The sequence below is a fragment of the Penaeus vannamei genome, chromosome 15, assembly GCF_042767895.1.
Source record: "Penaeus vannamei isolate JL-2024 chromosome 15, ASM4276789v1, whole genome shotgun sequence".
Taxonomy (NCBI): domain Eukaryota; kingdom Metazoa; phylum Arthropoda; class Malacostraca; order Decapoda; family Penaeidae; genus Penaeus; species Penaeus vannamei.
In genome coordinates, this window is record NC_091563.1 from 3,816,137 (window position 1) to 3,835,457 (window position 19,321).

General features: G+C 35.5%; 1 protein-coding gene and 3 non-coding genes across 4 annotated transcripts; 3 read left to right on the forward strand and 1 right to left on the reverse strand.

Annotated features, from left to right (window-relative positions):
* Positions 1 to 735: 735 nt before the first annotated feature.
* On the reverse strand, positions 736 to 936 carry LOC113819021 (small nucleolar RNA U3). The gene has a single exon (XR_003476953.1). It is a non-coding gene; the product is annotated as a small nucleolar RNA U3 (small nucleolar RNA).
* Positions 937 to 1,597: 661 nt separating this feature from the next.
* LOC113819024 (U4 spliceosomal RNA) lies at positions 1,598 to 1,738 on the forward strand. The gene has a single exon (XR_003476955.1). It is a non-coding gene; the product is annotated as a U4 spliceosomal RNA (small nuclear RNA).
* A 1,098-nt stretch (positions 1,739 to 2,836) lies between these two features.
* Positions 2,837 to 2,954, forward strand: LOC113819026 (U5 spliceosomal RNA). Its single transcript, XR_003476957.1, has one exon. It is a non-coding gene; the product is annotated as a U5 spliceosomal RNA (small nuclear RNA).
* A 4,483-nt stretch (positions 2,955 to 7,437) lies between these two features.
* Positions 7,438 to 18,559, forward strand: LOC113818999 (rab-like protein 2A). The gene is made up of 6 exons (XM_027371249.2): positions 7,438 to 7,615; positions 10,885 to 10,994; positions 11,743 to 11,804; positions 14,343 to 14,472; positions 16,112 to 16,209; positions 16,561 to 18,559. Exons 1-6 carry the CDS (start codon positions 7,482 to 7,484, stop codon positions 16,651 to 16,653), a joined length of 627 nt encoding a protein of 208 aa, XP_027227050.1. The 5' UTR covers positions 7,438 to 7,481; the 3' UTR covers positions 16,654 to 18,559.
* The last annotated feature ends 762 nt before the right edge of the window (positions 18,560 to 19,321 follow it).

Sequence of the window (19,321 nt, forward strand, 5' to 3'; positions counted from 1 at the left end):
ATACATATATAAACATAGATATATACATAGATATAAACATGAATATATAATATATATATATATACTATATATATATATATATACATAGATATAAACCTATGTATATACAGAAATATAGATATACATATACGTATATATACTTATAGATTAGTATATATATGCACACACACACATATATATTTACATTTACAAATGCATAGATACATATGTGTATATATATACATGTATACATACATATATGTATTATATATACACATACCAGCAAACATATTTTCATATACATATAAGCAAACATATATTTGTATTTATACATATCAGCAAACACACACACACATATATGTATATAAATTTACATTATCTGTATTTATAGCACATGTATACATATATATGTATGGTTACTTATATATGTGTCTTTGTGTGTGGATACATACATGGTTGTTTCTATGTGTGTAGGGTTATAAAAGGAACTGCGATGTGGTCGTATGATTAAATACCTCAAATTCTATGCCTTTTGTTATCTAAAATATAAGTTTCCTTGGTTTAAGACTCGAATAATAAGGCAGGTGACAACCTCCGACATCTAAATTTATTACGGATGTATTAACACACTAAAAAGATACCATTTGTCACAGTACATAGTGAATGTTCTCTAGAGAACTTTCTTGGAATTGAGGTATTTTTTCTCCTGTGAAGGAGATTTCAAAAGTTACAATTCTAATAGTGGATTTATATTCAACCACTCAGCCTGTGTGGGCCTCCTCTGGACACGGTGAACCGAGCCAGAACGGTCATCAATGCTCTTATGAAGAACATAAGAACCGCTTCCCGCTCAGAGGCTCACACTGAAAGTCCTCATCGTGGTTGAATATATTCCGAGAATCTTGGCGAGAAACCCGGCAATCGCACTATAGAATTGATCCTATAAAGTATGATCTTGCCGGTGGATCGAAGTTTGGCTGCCTAACCAAGATTTACTGATGACTTACAGCGGATGTCCTCGAAACTCTTTGTTTATGATCTAAAGACCATTTTATTTATTTTGACTGTTTTTGATATAGATTTACTATTAAAGGAAACAATATTTGAAGATAAATTGAAAATGAAAAGGATCAAGAACAGCGTACGCTAAGAGTTTTGGCAATATTCAAGCGTGAAAACTCTTATTGTTTAGAATATCCAGTTTGTAAAACCTTTCATATATGTAATCTAAATCACCGTGGGAGATTTGTGGTTTTAAACATTATGTGAAATACCTCTTATGGAAGCTTTGCTGCAGAATGAACATGTAATAATTTTACGGAGTTCAAATACAAGATCTAAAAAAAAAGAAAGAAAAAAAGTCCTTCAAAGGATGTAACGAGAACTCCCATTAAGTTGGAGACTTTTAAATGAACATATCAAATTGACTAATGTAACTCAGGCATCATGCAGTAAGATAACACAAAAATAATATTCTTTTAAAAGCACTTAATTTATATTACTTGCAATAGTGTGTGTGTGCATTTGAGTTGGTATTAAATCTAATAAAACAATAAAACAAAACTACTTCAAGTCCTCAGTAGTCGGTGGTTGGGTGCAGAGATACCAACTGCTCTTTAGCTTTGCGCAGTGGCAGTATCGTAACCAATGAGGTTTAACCGAGGTGCGATTATTGCTAGTTGAAAACTTTTCCCAATACCCCGCCTGGACGTCGTGAAAGACCGACGGCCACGGCAATTTTTGATAGCCCGTTTCAGGGCTGCAAATACTGTGATGGTTAAGAGAAATTAAATGATCGAGATGGCAACCTTCCTCGCTCTAAGTATGCTGTACCAAAAGAACTTCAGATTAGATTCCTGGTACCTTTTCATAATAATGACTATTAGAAAAGTGAATGTTCAAAATTCCTATAAAGAAAAACTCAGATTGGATTCCTGGAACTTTTTCATAATAATGACTATTAGAAAAGTGAATGTTCAAAATTCCTATAAAGAAAAACTAAGTACATGCTTTCTGCATTGAGTTTTCTATCGTAGTAACAACATAGCAGTTTTACCATTCAACTAAATACATGTGTTTGGTCATCCCCATTCTTGTGTGAAAAATTATGATGAATGAGATAACATTAATTGTAATAAATAATATCGATAAGGATAATTGATAACAATACCGATGATAAATAATGATAAGGATAATGCATAACAATAAGGATGATAAATAATAACTAATAAATAATCAACAATAATAAAAATTGCATAATCGTTGTTGATAACGAAAATGATAATGGTGCTGGTGGCAAAACGATATTATCACATAAAATTGCAGACAAGAATTGTAATGGTGGCGAGATAATCAAATTGTTATAACAATTTTATTAGATAAATAGATGATGCATTTGATTTTCTTTTGAGTCCTCCCTGTCCTTCCGTTTTTTATCATACCTTTTCATTTCCCACTCTTGCGCTTTGGAGGGCAATTTTCTTAATTATTTTTCTTTTCCCGTTACTTCTGGGCAACAATATAAAAAGAAAACCCATATCCAGTTCATCCATAACTAATTATCTATATTATACGCGTATGTGAATATGTACTCTTACAATGTTGGATATCTTGAACAATATGTTTAAAAGCGTTGACTAACTTTCCACACTGAAATAAGTAATTAATCAATGGCAAAGGTAGTTCAACTGGAAGATATCTACTGATCAGAAATATGGAAATCTTGTATGCATTTGAACAGAATAATGAACTTGTTCTTTTATGTTTATTCTATTGTTATTTTCTCATTTGTTTAATATACAGCTCGCAGAGAGTCCTCAGTCTAGTTTTGTTGGTGTCTCGAGATGCCACCCAATGTTAACTCTGGTTTCCCTTCAAAACGCATAAATCTTTCGCCTTTTACTAAAGATTTCCGTGGAGGGGAACAACTCAATGAGTCTGAAATAATTTTTTCTATAGCCCACTTCGGTGGGTTTAAAATACGAGAATTGTTATGAATCTTTAATTGTCAAATGTTCTACAATTTGTCAATTTGGTAATTTTCCGGTATCCTAACACACCTTTTTAAGTTGCACGAATTTTGTTTAAGTAGCCCAAGGACGTTGATATGTCTGAGGATTAAAAATTATCAACGGGTGCAGCTCATTGCTCAAAAAGCAAACACTTCGACAGACGCAAGGTGTCTATTCAAATTATTTTACCATACATACCGACCTAACTATTACATTTTAACAGTTTCTGGAAAGCAATGTTACAGTTGTCAGATGTGAATTCCAAATTAATTGTTATTTGCCGGAACATACATTTAAAAGCACCTTAGTCACGCGCCCATAAAATATTCATTCCACACTCAGAAATGACAGCACTTGGAGGCCATGGTAAGCCATACAATCGAGAACGCAACCACTTTAAGAGAGACTGGAAGGACCCTGCTCCTATAAGGGGTAAGGCGTTTTTTATTTCATAAAGTCCTGTTAGCCTGGTACCCTACATATTAAATAAAATACCTGTCATTCATTCATTGAATGCACGGAGGAATCAATAAAAGTAGGTATACTTAATTCCTTCAAGCTGAGTAAAAAGATAACGGCTTGACTCCCACTGCGAGCAATTCCACATTCATTCATCCATAAACCTAATCTACCACTCTTCTCAGCCACAGGTTGTTTTTTTATGATTTTTAAATAAAAATATAACCAAAAATAGAAAAAAATAGAATCAGACGCCATGACGATGATTGTCGAATATAAATATAACCATTAATTAGAAAAAAGAAACCGATACCATGACACCTCGAGTTGCTATTGATCTAGCCTTCCCCGTGCTTTTTCCAAAAATAGAATCAGACGCCATGACACGTCGAGTTGCTACTAACCTAGCCTTCCCCTGAGTACCTAATTGACGTCCTCATCGATTTAGTACGAGAACAACGTGTTACATATGATCCTAGTGATCCTGTGCACCGAAATCGTGCCACACACACACACACACACACACACACACACACACACACACACACACACACACACACACACACACACACACACACTATATATATATATATATATATATATATATATATATATATATATATATATATATATATATATATATATGTATATATATATATATAAAATTTCACATGCAAAATGTTGCCATTTAGTGAGTTAAAAGTAGATTAACTGCTGCACTTACCCTTCTAAACAGACAAAAGGGCCAACTACTCTACATTTGAATAATCATATGCTAGATTTACAAAGAACCACTTACCTTGCTGAGGTAGAACTCTAAGTAGGTTTGTTACCTTCAGCGCACAGGGCCGTCAAGAGCGAGGTTAGGGCCAAGGGCAAATAGTGGATATGATGCCCTTATTCAGCGCTGCAAATTCAAAATGTGTCAGGCTATGGATATGAGTAACGTATTGCTAAAATTATCAGAAAATTAAAGTGCACGCACAAGAAATTAATTCAAATACAAAAAGGAAAATAAAGTTTAATTTTGAAAGCATCTGCCGGTCTGGACCCAACCACTGCCAAAAAATACACTCCGTCATTACCCATTTTTGTGAAAAAAAAATATATAGACATACATTTATATTTATATACACATTCACGGACGTTTGTATGTGTGTGTGTGTGTGTGTGTGTGTGTGTGTGTGTGTGTGTGTGTGAGAGAGAGAGAGAGAGAGAGAGAGAGAGAGAGAGAGAGAGAGAGAGAGAGAGAGAGAGAGAATTAGCAATACTGCATGCGGTATATGTTTGAAAATACATGGTTGTGGAATGCCCTGAACTGAGCGCGGTCACAACAACGGATTTAAGTTCACGAGAAAGTAGGAAGCTTTGTTGATGTTACGGAAGTCGACTATTCGGTGAGAGAGAGAGAGAGAGAGAGAGAGAGAGAGAGAGAGAGAGAGAGAGAGAGAGAGAGAGAGAGAGAGAGAGAGAGAGAGAGAGAGAGAGGGGGGGGGGGGGAGACAAGAAAGAAATAACTAAATAATGACAACGAACTAGCAGCACTCAGAGAGCACATATCTCCAACGTAACAAGGTCATTAATGCAATAATAATATTCACTCAAGTAATTACTTTAAAATCATCATCTTTCTCAAGTACTCAGGCGATTTTCGTAAACGTAACCTCACTGGCGGAGGCATGGGATTAGGAGTAATGATACATTCAAAAAAATCCTAGATCCTTACCACGATCCAGATCACCAACAAAATTGAATGGAATCTAAGTTAGGCTATGATACACCTCTGGTTAAAAAAAAAAGAAAAAAATAATAATAATAAATAAATAAATAAATAAACAAAAAAATAAATTGAGTTATCCTGCTAACCAACGAACAAACAAACCAACGCGACCAAAAACATAACCTTAGCGGAGGTAATAAGAGAGAGAGAAACAGGGGTGAATGAACGAAACAAACGTAGAGAGGAAATGAAGGAATGAGGGAGAAGGGTAACGAGTGAGAGTTAGTGAATGCTAGATGGAGGGAAAAAAGGAGAGAAAACAAAATGAATTAGGATTAAATCTATGTTCTTGTTGGAAGTAAAATTTAGAAATTGACCTTCAAACCTACATATACAACACATACACGCCAGACGTAACATCAGGCACTTAAACCAACAATGACGTTCAGTTTGGATGCAATCATAAAGACAAGAATTTTGTAATCAGTTGTATCAAACTGCTTGTTTTTGAGTTTGTATGCACAAATGTATACATAGGCCTATGTATGCATTTGCACATACGTGTAATAAATAGACATATCTGTACATGTGCACATATGTAGATTGTTGGTCATGTGTGAACATAGATGTAAATACAAACATAGAATGTTCAGTTTGGAAATAAGAAAAGAAGAAAAAAAATTAACAAATGGTGAAATAGTCGACTACCGAAAGAGGGGTTATGGGTTATGGTTGACCTTGTAACGACACTAAAATAATACGGAACAGAATATTCATGGGGTAAACCTTAAATAAATGGCGGTAGCAAGATTCGTATGTTTTCGTATAGTATACCCATGCAGAGAAGAATATGGAATTAATATTTCAAGTCAGGAGCCATTCTTTTACCTGTTATTTCCGAAGGCGCCTTCTTTTTTCTTTTCAAACTCCATTTACTTGTTCATATTGAAAAGGCGAGTAATAGCAGGTACTCGTCATATGTTCCGATCACTTTTAAATGAACGAGAGAAGGACAGGAATAAGTAAATGAGCACAGAAGACAAGAGCCGTGTAAGGACAGCAACTGGATGCTTGTCGACTGGAATTCAACGGAAATTCGTCTGCTAAACGGAAACAAAAGAAGACCGATTTTTTTTTTTCGAAGGCCGTATTTTTGTTATCTTGTGAGAAAACAGATGGTTTGATGTAAAAGAAGAGTGTGTAAAAGAATATTTAGATTTTTGCCCATGTTCAAATAAATAAAACATGAAAATTGCTGAAACCATCCTGGTATGAACTGATATGATGTGGCAGACCGAGCGCTGGGCATCACCAAAGGTAGAGCTATGTCCCATATAATGACTTTAAATCTTCAGCCCTACAACACACGTACTACGAATAATCGTATAATATTTAGATAAATCAAGTTTATAGGTTCAATGTTGCGTTTTCTTGTTATACGTCGAATACGTTTTCTATAGAGTGAGGCGGGTGTATTTTATACTGTTGAATGTTTCAGTGTCGGCTTACTAATATTTTTATTGCATATTGTTTTAGGCATGCAGTAAACAAGTAAGTAACATTGGGAATCTTATAACCACCAGACTCTGATCCTACGCGCTGTAATTGTAATCTAATATTTATCCGTTTATGATAGTTTATGGTCCAATTTTATTATTTGTATCCGTATGGACCTCTTTGCAGTGGCTTGTCACAAGTTAATCTTATTTAGCAGAGGACATACTATGATATACTGCTGTAGTTGATGCATCCTTGTGAACTCATTTTGCCGAATGCACATGTAGACATATTGTACATACATACACACATACACACATACACACATACACACACACATACACACACACATACACACACACATACACACACACACATACACACACACATACACACACACATACTCACACACACACACACACACACATACTCTCATACATACATGCATACTCACATACACTCATACTCTCATACGTACATACATACTCACATACTCACATACTCTCATACATATAAATACTTAAATACATATTTACGTACGTTTATGTAAATGGCTTTATGGGCAGAAATATGGAGAGCTGAGATATATCAAATTAAACAAGCTCTACGTACGTTTTGATATAGATTTAATAAAAAGTTGAATATATATGATATACGTATTAAACAAAGAAACAGCAACAAATAACTTTCATTAAATGTCAATGTATTAGTTGCAGAATTCTTTAACATCTACACTCGAACGCAACATTTCAGCGCGGTCCTCGAACGCGTCACCGCTTTTGTAAACATTCCAGAATCAGCTGTTTGTTGTCAACATGTCGGAGGAGGTTAATCAAGAGAAAGACGCATGTGGAGAGGATACCAAGTTGGATTATGACCAGAAAACCAAAAAGGGAGAATTAGCAGTCAAAGTAATATGTCTTGGTGACAGTGCAGTGGGAAAGTCCAAGTAAGTTAGCCAATATATCGGCTTAAGTATGGGGTCGATTTTTTAATACTTGTTTGGCATCGACCGACTATTATTGCATTAGAGGGGTTAAGTATTAAGGACAATTTTGGTATTTAATCAGAGTGGCACCATACAAAAATCAGTTTAAAAATCAGTGTAATTAAACAGATTATGTACTCGTACCAAAACTAAGAATACCAGGATTATTTATGATTAGAAAAGGCACAAAAAGAAACTGGTATTGACTGATTTGGTAACACATAGCAACCACACCTAACAATAAGCACGGCAATGCATAAGGAATCTGGTGAATATTATAGTGCTGATTTCACACAAAAGTACCCTATGTAGCTAAAATTTATATATTACTGTAACAAATTATGCTATCAGAAAATCAATAATTCTTAAACATTTTTATAACCTGGTGTATTGATCTAATAGATGTTGATGTTAGGATATTCAGTGTAAGGCAAGTTTGAAGGATCGTTGATCCAGATTTTGGCAGGTAGACGCTATGAACACCTTTTGAGCAGCATAGCTTCTAGTTTGGTTTCATAACTCCTTTTGAGGTAATTTTCTATATTACGTCTGCTGGTCAGATATCGATGATTTTGGTATCGTTGGATTCCTAGCAACGTCCGCAATGCGGGTATATAATTTTTATTGCGAAGAAATCTCCTGTTAGCGACAAACTTGGCCCCAATAGCAGGGGAGGGCATGAAAGGTTCCAGGGAAAATGTGGGGTTAAATAAAGTTAATATTATAACCCACAATGAAAACAATGATAATTCACATCAAGGAAACAAAGAATCCTCCACTAATTCATGGCAGCATAGAGTGCACACAAACTAGGTGCAGAGCTGAAAAGCTACTCTATAACTTGGGATTTTTAAGGTATAATGATGATAATTCACATTAGTATTCATTGCAGTCCCCCACATGTGGGAGGGGGAGGGGCTGCAATGACATGACATGACTGATTGACACGGACTTTACCTCAAATTTAATGTTATTTGTTGCCTGCGCTGATTTTTTCACATATCAGGAAGTATATCTTTTCCTTTTCTTTATGAAAGTGTTATTAGGTTTCTCTTATTATAGTGCAGTGATTGTATAAAGGGTCTGTAACACTAGAACTTTTTATGTCAGTTTTTGCATTTCTATATGAACTTTTTACATGTAAATGGTCTGACCTTATCACACTGTCAAAGGGCCACTGTTAATAAGGTAACAAATGTAATGCCCATGGAACACAACACAGTGCCATCTGTGTGAGGTCTTGGGAATCACACAAGCATTATCAGAAATATCAAATTATTTTAAAGAAATATAGAGACTACCATATTGTATATAGAATTAGCCTATGTTTACATTGATTTATTTTATTTATCAATAAAGCATTGCAGCTGTGTAGATCCTCCAGAGACAAGACCAAGACAGAAATTAGTCAGACAAAAATAGATGTTACCATCTTCATCTAGGAGGTGTTCCAGCTGCATGCTATACACGAGGAAAGCTGCAAATTTGTGAAGAAATATAAGAATTGACAGAAAAAGTACAAGTGTGATGAGGTCTTCAATGTACACCAAGGTATTATGCACTGCACAGCTTTTTCATTACCAACTTGCGAAGGAAATACCATAGATAAAAGTGTCTTATTATTTTGCTTACCTGTAACCAAAAAAGACCTGTATGCAGTATACCCCTAATAATTTCTATTCTAACAGAATCACCACAGGATATTCTGGAAAGTTCTGAAATGTTAATTTCAGGCAATCAAGTTTGGTATCATTAAATTCATAGTAATTTTTACTAACTACATAAAGTGGAAATAATAAGAAAGTACAATATGAACATTTGGAAACCCCATTAAATTGCATAGCAACTCATGTGGCAAGGATGTGTGGCTATGAGCACTTCAAGTGAGCCTATTGCATGGGCACTGAAGCTCTTGGATGCAATGGGTCGATAAACTTAAAATGCACTGATTGTCATGTATGTCATGCCAACTGCAACCAATGGATAAATGAATGGATTGTGTTTTGGAACATTTGGTTTTATGCAAAGAAAAAGATATGTATCAATGGAAATCCGTTGTAATTCAAGCTGATGTTATGAATATAAATACAAATGTATTGGTAAAGACACTTTATTACCATTACAATACCCCCCCAATCCATTGATTGTTGTAGTTGTTGGGGGGTCTAGGAGACAGAGACTGGGGACCAATTGGGGTGATTACCCATACCTTAGACCTCAGCTCTTGCCTCAAGTAATTTTGCATATTCTTCTGTTCTCCCCCTTTCCTTTTCTGTGTCTTCTTCTGTTCACTTCCTAAGGTGTGAAAGCATTGCTGAAATGATGAAAAGCTGGCTTTGCATCAGTCATGAACAGCTCCTGGGAGCCATGGGCACAGTATACCCAGTATCTCTTCCCTCTACCCTGAACCATCCTACCTCTGTTCCCCCTCTCCCCCTGTCAAATTCCTCTTCCACTCTAAATCCAGATACTCTAATCTCTCCCACTTCTCTAATGCCTACCCCACCTTCTCACTTTACTTGTTGCACCAGGCAATCTAAACGTTCCACTCCATCTTTGCCTATCACATCCTCTCCTACACCCTCCTCTTCCTATGGTCCTTGAATATCTATCCCATCTTCTCCTCACAAGAGAAGGTTTGTTTCTCAGACCTCCCCACCCAACTCCCCTCCAGAAACTCTTGAAGACCTCCCCAAATTCCTAGACATGACCCAAGAGTATGTTTTGCTCCCACATCTACCCTCCAATTCCTCTGCTCCTCTTTCCTCTGCATTCAAAGTACCCCCAACCCCTCTTCCTCTCACTCTTTCCCAACACACCCCATCCTCTCTTTCTCCATGTGCACCATTTCCTATTCATTCCTGATTATCCTTAACTCTTCCATCTGGATGCTCACATGAATCCCTTCTGTTGCAACAATGTCATTCTCCTGATCCTTCCCCTCCTGACATTCTTCCTAAAACACCTTCCCCAATCCCCTTATCTCATTCCCTGGATTCTTCTCCCACTACTACTCCTATAGCCATCTATACCCGCATTACTTGTTGACTGTTTCATAATAGCTCTTTTGCCAGTTTTCTTTAAGCAGTGTTCCTATTGCTTCCCTAGCCACAGATACACTCCATTTCATCCAGTCGCCCTATACCCTTAACCCTTTCATTTACTAATCTCTGATTTACTTCATTGTTAACTCATTTTTACCCCTGCATTACATTTTCTTTTGATTTCAGGCTTGTGGAAAGGTTTTTGATGGACGGCTATCAACACCAGCAGTTGTCAACATTTGCTCTGACACTATACAGATATCGCACCAAACTGGAAAATAAAGACGTTCTTGTGGGTAAGTTTGTTCATGTATTGATTATCCATAATAAGTGAATAAGTATAAGGTTAAGTAATGTAATGCCTGAAAAGTACTATACCATTTTATTTTGTTTTTGTCTCAAATAAGAAAAAAAGAAATTCATGACTAGACGACCTTAAAAGTGGCAATATATTCATCCTGTTTTGTATGGAGCAAATTATTATTTTTTTCTTGTGAGTTTAAATGTGTCACAAAGTACCTCTGAAGCTTTTCAACTTGTTTTATTTCTAAATTTTACTGTGTATTAACATTTATAGGGTACAGAAATGGCCAAAAGCAATAATCTCCCCAACATTGCTGGCACCTGAGCTGCCAGCTTTTGCAATAACTTCAAAATGTTACTTTACTCGAAAAAGAATCATCTTCATGTTGCACTCAGTTTTGCAATTCAGGGTATCATTACTCTTCAATAAAATGACTTTGTTGGATAGGTGTTACCAGATGTAAGGGGAAAGGGACTTTTTTTTTTAATTTTGGAATTTTTTAAAGTTAGATTCTTAAGATGAAGGAAGTCACTGTTGTTTTATAATTAGAACAATACTAAATTGAAACACCTTGATTGTGGCAAGTTACTTCTGATTGAAAGATGCCACCTCCATTGTTTTTCTGTTTTGTTTCATAGCATTGGAAAAAATCTGAGTAATCATTTTTTTCTTCCTCATAAATATTGTAATAATTTTCCCATTTTGTCACTAGTAGCCTAATGAAAACTCTCACTTTCCAGATTTCTGGGACACAGCAGGGCAAGAAAGATTTCAGACAATGCATGCATCATACTATCATCAGGTTTCTATACTTTGTTGTATTTTGAGATATTTTTTTCTTTTGACCTTTGATATAAGATTCAAAAATGTTTTTTCAATTTTGAATGAAATATGATTATACTCAGTTGACTGATGCAGTTCCAGAAGGCTGTGCCAGCTTTACTTAGTTTGTTTGGTAACCCTACACCTGAGAAACTTATTTTATGGTTTCCCTTGTGGTAATTTTGATATAATGAACTGTGATGACCTGTCTTTATAGTTGAGTAACATATCTCAAGGCAGCCACACTAGCACAGACATATTAGAGTTCTGCACATGTAGCTTTGTTGTGGCATAGAGTCTAGTTTGGAGTTAAAACTGCTTTCATTGTTGCTGCTGTGGTGGGGAGGAGATGCATTGATAGTGCTTGGAGCCTGTATTTTAGGGAATGAAGTAGGCAGAAAGATTTTCTATTTTGAAATGACAGCTACTTACATAAAATCTTACTCAATCAGTTCACATAATGTGTGTGAGTCAATCACATAATTGCAATCAAGCACAGTCTCACTTTTGTTGTCATTTTTAGTGCTCTCTGTGTTTGTCATTTCAGACTAGATCAATTGGTGAACAGTAGGGTAGTTCTGGTATTATAATTCTTATTACGAGTTACTAAAGAGAAACATTAGTCTAATACAGCAACACAGCACACAAGTCTCCTCTGTTCTCAGGTATGATTTGATAACTATTGTCTGGACCCATAATAGAATCATTAACCCCTTGCTGCCAGGTGGCATTTACATACATGCCATGGCTGTTGTGGACAGAGTAGCAGGTCATATCGTATCATAACCATTCCTGCGCCATTGGGTCATCGGACGGAGCTTCTTTTTCTCCTATATTAACAGCTTCCTTTCTATGCTAGAGCTTTTAGGCAGTAGCACCTAGAGTGAATGCAAACCTTATATTTTTTTATATTATTAAAGATTATAGCAAAACAAAAGCTTTTAGTTGCCGAATGTCACTCACAAACTATCAAACAAGCCGGACACAAACGGGGTTAAACATACCTTGACAGGTGTCATCAGACCCAAAACTTAGAAGTCAATACAGCAACTGTCTTCATGAGAACAAATGGCAGACTAAGTTACAAATTTATTTTTCTCAACTTCTGAGCAATGAGGAATTACAAAGAAATTAAACAATTATAACAGGAGGGTTTAATGGAAATAAAAGATCTGCAACTGTTTCTCCTTTTAATTTGGCTTTCACAAAGATATAAACATAGGCTTTCTGAAGAACAGATGATAATTAAAGATTACTTCCCTTTGAAGTGAATAACTTCACTTAGGTATCAATAAAAGAAACAAAATCAAGGAACACCAGTGTAGGCCATGACTAAGGCTGTGTACCTTCTCCAAATGCTACCCTCTCTTCTCAGTTTTTGTTATTGCTGGTCACCGAGTCTTATAATTGATAATAAAGTCATGCCTCAATGTAACAGTTGACTTTGTTAGCCTTAAATACAGCATGTAATGAAACAAAGGCAAAAGAAATATTGTCATTCTATCTTGTGCCAGCTAGGATTAGATGAGTACTGAATTTTTATTAGTTCTTTTTAATATTTCAAATAGTTGCAGGTTTTGTATTTGCAAAGTTTGGGGCCCTGAGTTATAAGTATCAGGATAGAGCAGATGTATACATTGTGGATTGAATGAATGTGCTCAGAGCTCCGGTAAATCTAAAAGGTACAGTCGAGTCTATTCACGCATACAGTATACATTAAAAACATTAGGTAGTCTTAACATAATGTTTTTAGATGTGTTGCATCACACACAGCCCAAAATCTGGGCTTTAGGTTTTCGTGAGTGGCAACTCTCCTGGATATGTGGCTTGTAGTCCTAGCTCATGTGAACATCAGTGTGGGGTATCAAGACTCTTTGCCTTCCCTTTGCAATGCTGTGATCTCTTTTTACTTATAAGATTATTTTTTTCTACTTTGCTATTTCTAAGTTCTACATTTGTCATTTGATATGCTGTATTAAGAAATTAACTGACTGCTTTCCTTGCATAGACTCATGTGAGATATCTAAGTAGTCTACAACTTTATGCAAAAACAATAAAGAAAATAACTTGTAGTTAGTGTCATGTTTTTTGTATTTCTGTGATATTCAATTTTCTGTAACAAACCCTGTGCCTGACTGGCAGGTAGCCTAGGAAAGAGTGTCCTCCCTGGAACCAGTTGTCTTCCAGCTATGGATAAAAGATGGTATATGCCACCCTCATTTATCGGTGAATATAATGTAAAAGCCCCTTCCTAAATGCCCACTGAGTGGACTCTTCCTTCAACAGCATTGAAACATCACCCAGGCCTTCAGCCAAATATTTGCGTGAAATGATGGTTATCTCACCCAAGTCCAATTGTGTTAAGTACATTCTGTAGTATGGATGTAATTGACAATATAAAATGCTTGGTTACCTTAGAAATGTTTCTCGGGACTAGGGCTGCCACTTCAACCATAACAGAGAATCCTTTATAAATATTCTAAATCCCATAATAATAATAATCTGTTTTTTCTTCTAGGCTCACGCTGCAATTCTGGTATTTGATGGAACGCGAAAAGTCACATATAAAAATCTTGCGAATTGGTACAAAGAACTCCGTCACTACAGACCCGAAATACCATGTTTTTGTGCTGTAAATAAAATTGATGGTAAGCCCTGTTTCTGTATTTCTTAGTAAGCTGTTCCACTTTGGATTTGCATGTTTATAACATCTCGTTTCCCATTTATATCTGTATAGATTTGGAGGTAAAGGGTTCTATCTATGCAAGACTTTTTTCTTTCTATTTATCTTTGTCTTTTTTATAGATAAATTCTTAATTAGTAGTGGTTATGCTTTGAGAAAATAGAATCTAAGCCAGTCAGTGAAACAGGTGAAAATGCTTTTGAAAAAGATCAGTGCTCTAAAGTGACAGTATTGACTGAGGAAAATAGATTTACTTTCTTTATTAATTACTGACAAGTTATGATGTTTACATGTGGTACTTCAATTGTAATTTCTGTAAAGTATTATGGGATAATTTTTGGACATATTTGTGTATTAGAATATTTGTAGATTTCATTTTGGATTATTTAGGAAGTGACTAGATAATGACCATGCAGCATCTGCATTTTTGTGGTACTTATCTATTAGTGAATAAGATTGTAATCAAACCACCATGTACACACCACTAATTTTTGCAGTATACAGTTCATACATATTGTTTTCATTTAATAATTCTAATGGCATTTTTTCTTGCAATTGCTATATCAAAAAGGTGTATTTGGATCTGTGCTTCATGTATATAAATTGCATATGCTTTTATATTTGTTAAACTGATGAAGACTCTACAGAGACAAAACTCATATCCAGAGGTTTTAAAGGGAGCTCATGGAAATCAGATAAAGAAAACAGGAATACTAGGGATCACAATGAATGAAGTCGTGTAATATGGGAATGTCAGTGTACACTTGGTGTTTATATTTTATATTTAATGTTAAGAGAATGTATAGGGACAGAAATAATTGTCTTATTTTGTCTTGGTCCTTGTTTTCATTTTAAGATTATTGGAAGATATTTAAGGTTGTTTATTAAATTCATTAACCCCTTGGATCCGGCTGCTTCATGGTAATCACATAGCCCAATATACTGGCATTAGGCTTACAGTAGCATCCACTCTGATGGGTGAGCAGCTTGTAGGTGACAGAATTCAGTGCCTGCCCTTGGCAGTGTTATTTTCTCTTTTTATGTATAAGAATTTTTAGTGTTTTTGCCATTTTTTTACTGTCTATGTTTGTCATTTGATTTGCTTTATCCAGAAGATAGTTGACTGTTCTCCTTGCACAGACTCTATATCAGTTCTCTAGGTAGCCTTCCCTGGAGCTGATACTCTTTCAGTCATGGCTGACAGACAATACATTCCACACTCATTTATCAATGGAAATAATGCAAAAGTCCCTTTCTCAATGACATATGAATCTAATCATCCTCTAAGAATCTTTCCTATCACCCTAGCCTTCAGCCAAAATACTCATGTCACCATGCCTTCAAGCCAATTTTTTTCATGACATGATGGTCATGTCATCCAGATCATAGGGGCTCATAGTCAGGAATAAGAAAATGATAGAAGCTAAACTTGATAGTTTTGAAATGAAAAGTTAAAATAAGATTAGGAAAGGATAGGTGCAGAGAGACCATGGTAAGGAAAATTATTATTGACCATTATCTTGACATAACCATGAGTGAAGAGCAGATGTGTAGGCATGCACTTGAAATAAGACCATGTTGCTTAATAGTATACTTTCTTCCAGAAAATGAGGACATCGCTGGGAAGAGTTTCGCTTTCCCAGAGAAGAACAATATCCCCATGTACTATGTTTCAGCATCAAATGGAACCAATGTTGTCAAGGTAAGTTATTCTGTGCATTAAACTTGTGTTGTGACAATTTGGTGCATATAGAAATATCAAGATAAATCCATATTAATAATTTAACTGCATAAAAAGAGATTTTTTGAAAGCTGAAACAGAGTCCTGCCTTTAGGCAAAAATATTCTATATATAGTGGGTCTCTCTGCCAATGTATCATCTCAGTAGTGTGTTTTGTCGTTCATCAAAATAAATTAGAATAATTGAATGTGATTAATAGTAATAAAAATGAACTGCAGAAAGAAGTTGAGAAGATAGATAACATCTCATAAGTTATATCTCTACAAAATATATCTGATAAATGTCAAGATGTTTCCCTTTTTTCCTTTACAGTTATTCAAAGATGCCATTAGTGCTGCATACCAATATAAAAAGAATCCAACTGACTTCACAGATCAGATAATGGAAGAACTAGAGATGGATTGATGAATTCAGTTCAGCATAGATATAGATAGGTCTTGCAAGCACAATCATGCTATATATACAGTATGTGATAAAGAGTATTTGCACATGCCTTTTTAAACTGTAAGGAATTATCTTAAAAGGACCATCAAGATAATTTTGTTGCTCCCAGTTCACACTTTCATGTTATAATTTTTTTTTTTTTTCAAGCTGATGTTATAACTTTGACAGTAAGTGCCACTGGCTGAAAAACATAATTCACAAATCAAAGATGAATCCAATCACGGATTTCTTTGAGTAGTTTATGCCTTACTTGGTTGTAGGTGAATGCCATTGTGGGATGAAATCACAGCATCTCTTTTCCAATTTGCATCATGTTACTGTAATTACTTTGGAGTTTTAAAATCCCTTCTGGATATATGAGATCGAATAGAAAAAAATGCTCCCTGGTTAGAATCATCCCTTTTTCTCCTATTTCTAGGAACAAAAGAATTATCAACTCTTTTTTTAAACAACTCTTATGAGAGATGCCTTTTCAAGGAAAAACGGGACCTTTTAGGCGCCTGGTCTTGCCAGTGAGATATCCACCCAAGGCTGGGGTATATATATATCACTTACCACAACTACTATGCCTTAGTGGTTTAATAAGGCATTGAATCATAACACCCACCATTACTGCCACAAGGCAAGGACATATTAATTGGTAGTTTGGGTATATCAGTAATTTGCAGTATATAGTGAACATTTATTGAATTTTGATGACATCCTACCTAAATATCATTGTTTATGAAAACAATCAGATGTCCCTTTTGTACAGATTAAGCTCAAGCTTAAGCTCAAGCTCAAGCTCACCCCTGTAACAGCAGATTGGCACCTAAAATGTGATTTTGATATCTAAAAGAGCAAAAAATATTGTAATATATCAGTAGACGATCTTCAGAATCACAGCTGTCTTTAGCTATAAAGAGGCTTGTATAAGTATTCCGTCCATTAAGTGAAATACTCACAAGATTGTTCCTTACTGGGTGGCTACATAAATGTAAGAATAATCTCCATACTAACTATGTCGGATATAATCTGTCATTAGCCATAAAATACAATGTTTTATCACACTGGCACTTTTCACACAAGTGAAGCAGTTCATGATAGCGTTCAGAAGTGCCATGCTATAGTTGTAAAGTACAAGCAAAAACTGTTTCACCGAGTTTCACAATCTTGCTCAGTCCTTAGTTTACCAACTATAAGCATACAAAATTCGCGATGGAAAACTAGATCTACCCATTTTATTTGTTATCTATCACTGTTATCATCGTTTGCGTTATTAGCACCTCCTCATTAAAAGAAAAACAATTCAAATCCACAATTGTATACACTTAACTTTGGCAGACACAAGTCAGATATTGTAATATACAGTCTTGTATACTTCCATGTTTACCATTCAGTGTTGCCAGTATGTAAACCACTATTTCCAACTCTTGGATCCAAAACATACTTCTAATTGTATTAAACATGTGTTTCATAGACAAGAGTCAAAAGGGACAATTTCCTTGCTAGCTATGCTGGATGGAAGGGACTATATCTTCTTGGGTCTCATGCCTTCACTTTCATCTTTAGTACTAGTAAGATTCATTTTTTAGTACTAGTAAGATTCATTTCACCTTTCATACACGCTATAAAATAGATATCACGTCCATTCATTTTTACGATTTTATTTTGTATTAAACACTTCATCTCTCTACTTCTAACATGTGAAATGTTCATGTGATTATGATATGGCATACAAGACTGCCTCCAGGGTAATTTTCATGTAGCACCCACACCGTATGTACCTGTCACTTGTCAATTTTTATTGTTACTTTATATTATTTGATAACTCATTTTTAAAGAATTGTGTATTCATATATTACTGATGATATTATTTACAACAGAAGAGGTTTATCATTATCCTTTTTGAAATATACTTTATACTCAAGAAAGCAGTTGAACACATGCATATGCAAACACACTTATACACACACAAACACACATTATGGTTCAGTTTAATTGATAAATCTATTAGGTCTGCAAAAATCATTTGACCTTCGCCGATTCTCGCTGCGTGGAAAATATGCACTGCAACAATTTACAGACAATAAATATGAAAAGGAGAACTGCACAGTAACAACAGAAATGAGTGCAGCCAGCTATATATATATATATATGTGTGTGTGTGTGTGTGTGTGTGTGTGTGTGTGTGTGTGTGTGTGTGTGTGTGTGTGTGTGTGTGTGTGTGTGTGTGTGTGTGTGTGTGTGTGTGTGTGTGTGTGTGTGTGTGTGTGTGTGTGTGCGCACGCGCGCGCGTGCGTGCGTGTGTGCGTGTGTTTGCATACATACATATATATATATGAATAAATAACTTAGCCACCCCAACCAGGACTCAAACCTGTGTCATTGAAGGTATGAAGCTGCAAGACAGATGCTTAACCAATTGTACCTCCTAACTCATTAAAAGGAACGTGCAACTAGGAGCTAAATATCTTCCATAAACATGACCTATCTACTCATAAATGAGTAATTTTGCACGGACACACCCCATGGGCACTCGATGGACTGATGGTGTATTTATTAATGATGTAATATTCCACTGCCGTATCGATAAGATATCTTACCCTCCCCGACCAGGACTCAAACCTATGTCACAGCAGGTAAATTC

Bases quoted from the DNA above. Each gene is read 5' to 3' on its own strand.
- LOC113818999 (XM_027371249.2), top strand. From the start codon at position 7,482: ATGTCGGAGGAGGTTAATCAAGAGAAAGACGCATGTGGAGAGGATACC. The intron at 11,805-14,342 runs GTTTCTATACTT...TTTTTCTTCTAG, and splicing joins ATGCATCATACTATCATCAG to GCTCACGCTGCAATTCTGGT. The intron at 16,210-16,560 runs GTAAGTTATTCT...TTTCCTTTACAG, and splicing joins ATGGAACCAATGTTGTCAAG to TTATTCAAAGATGCCATTAG.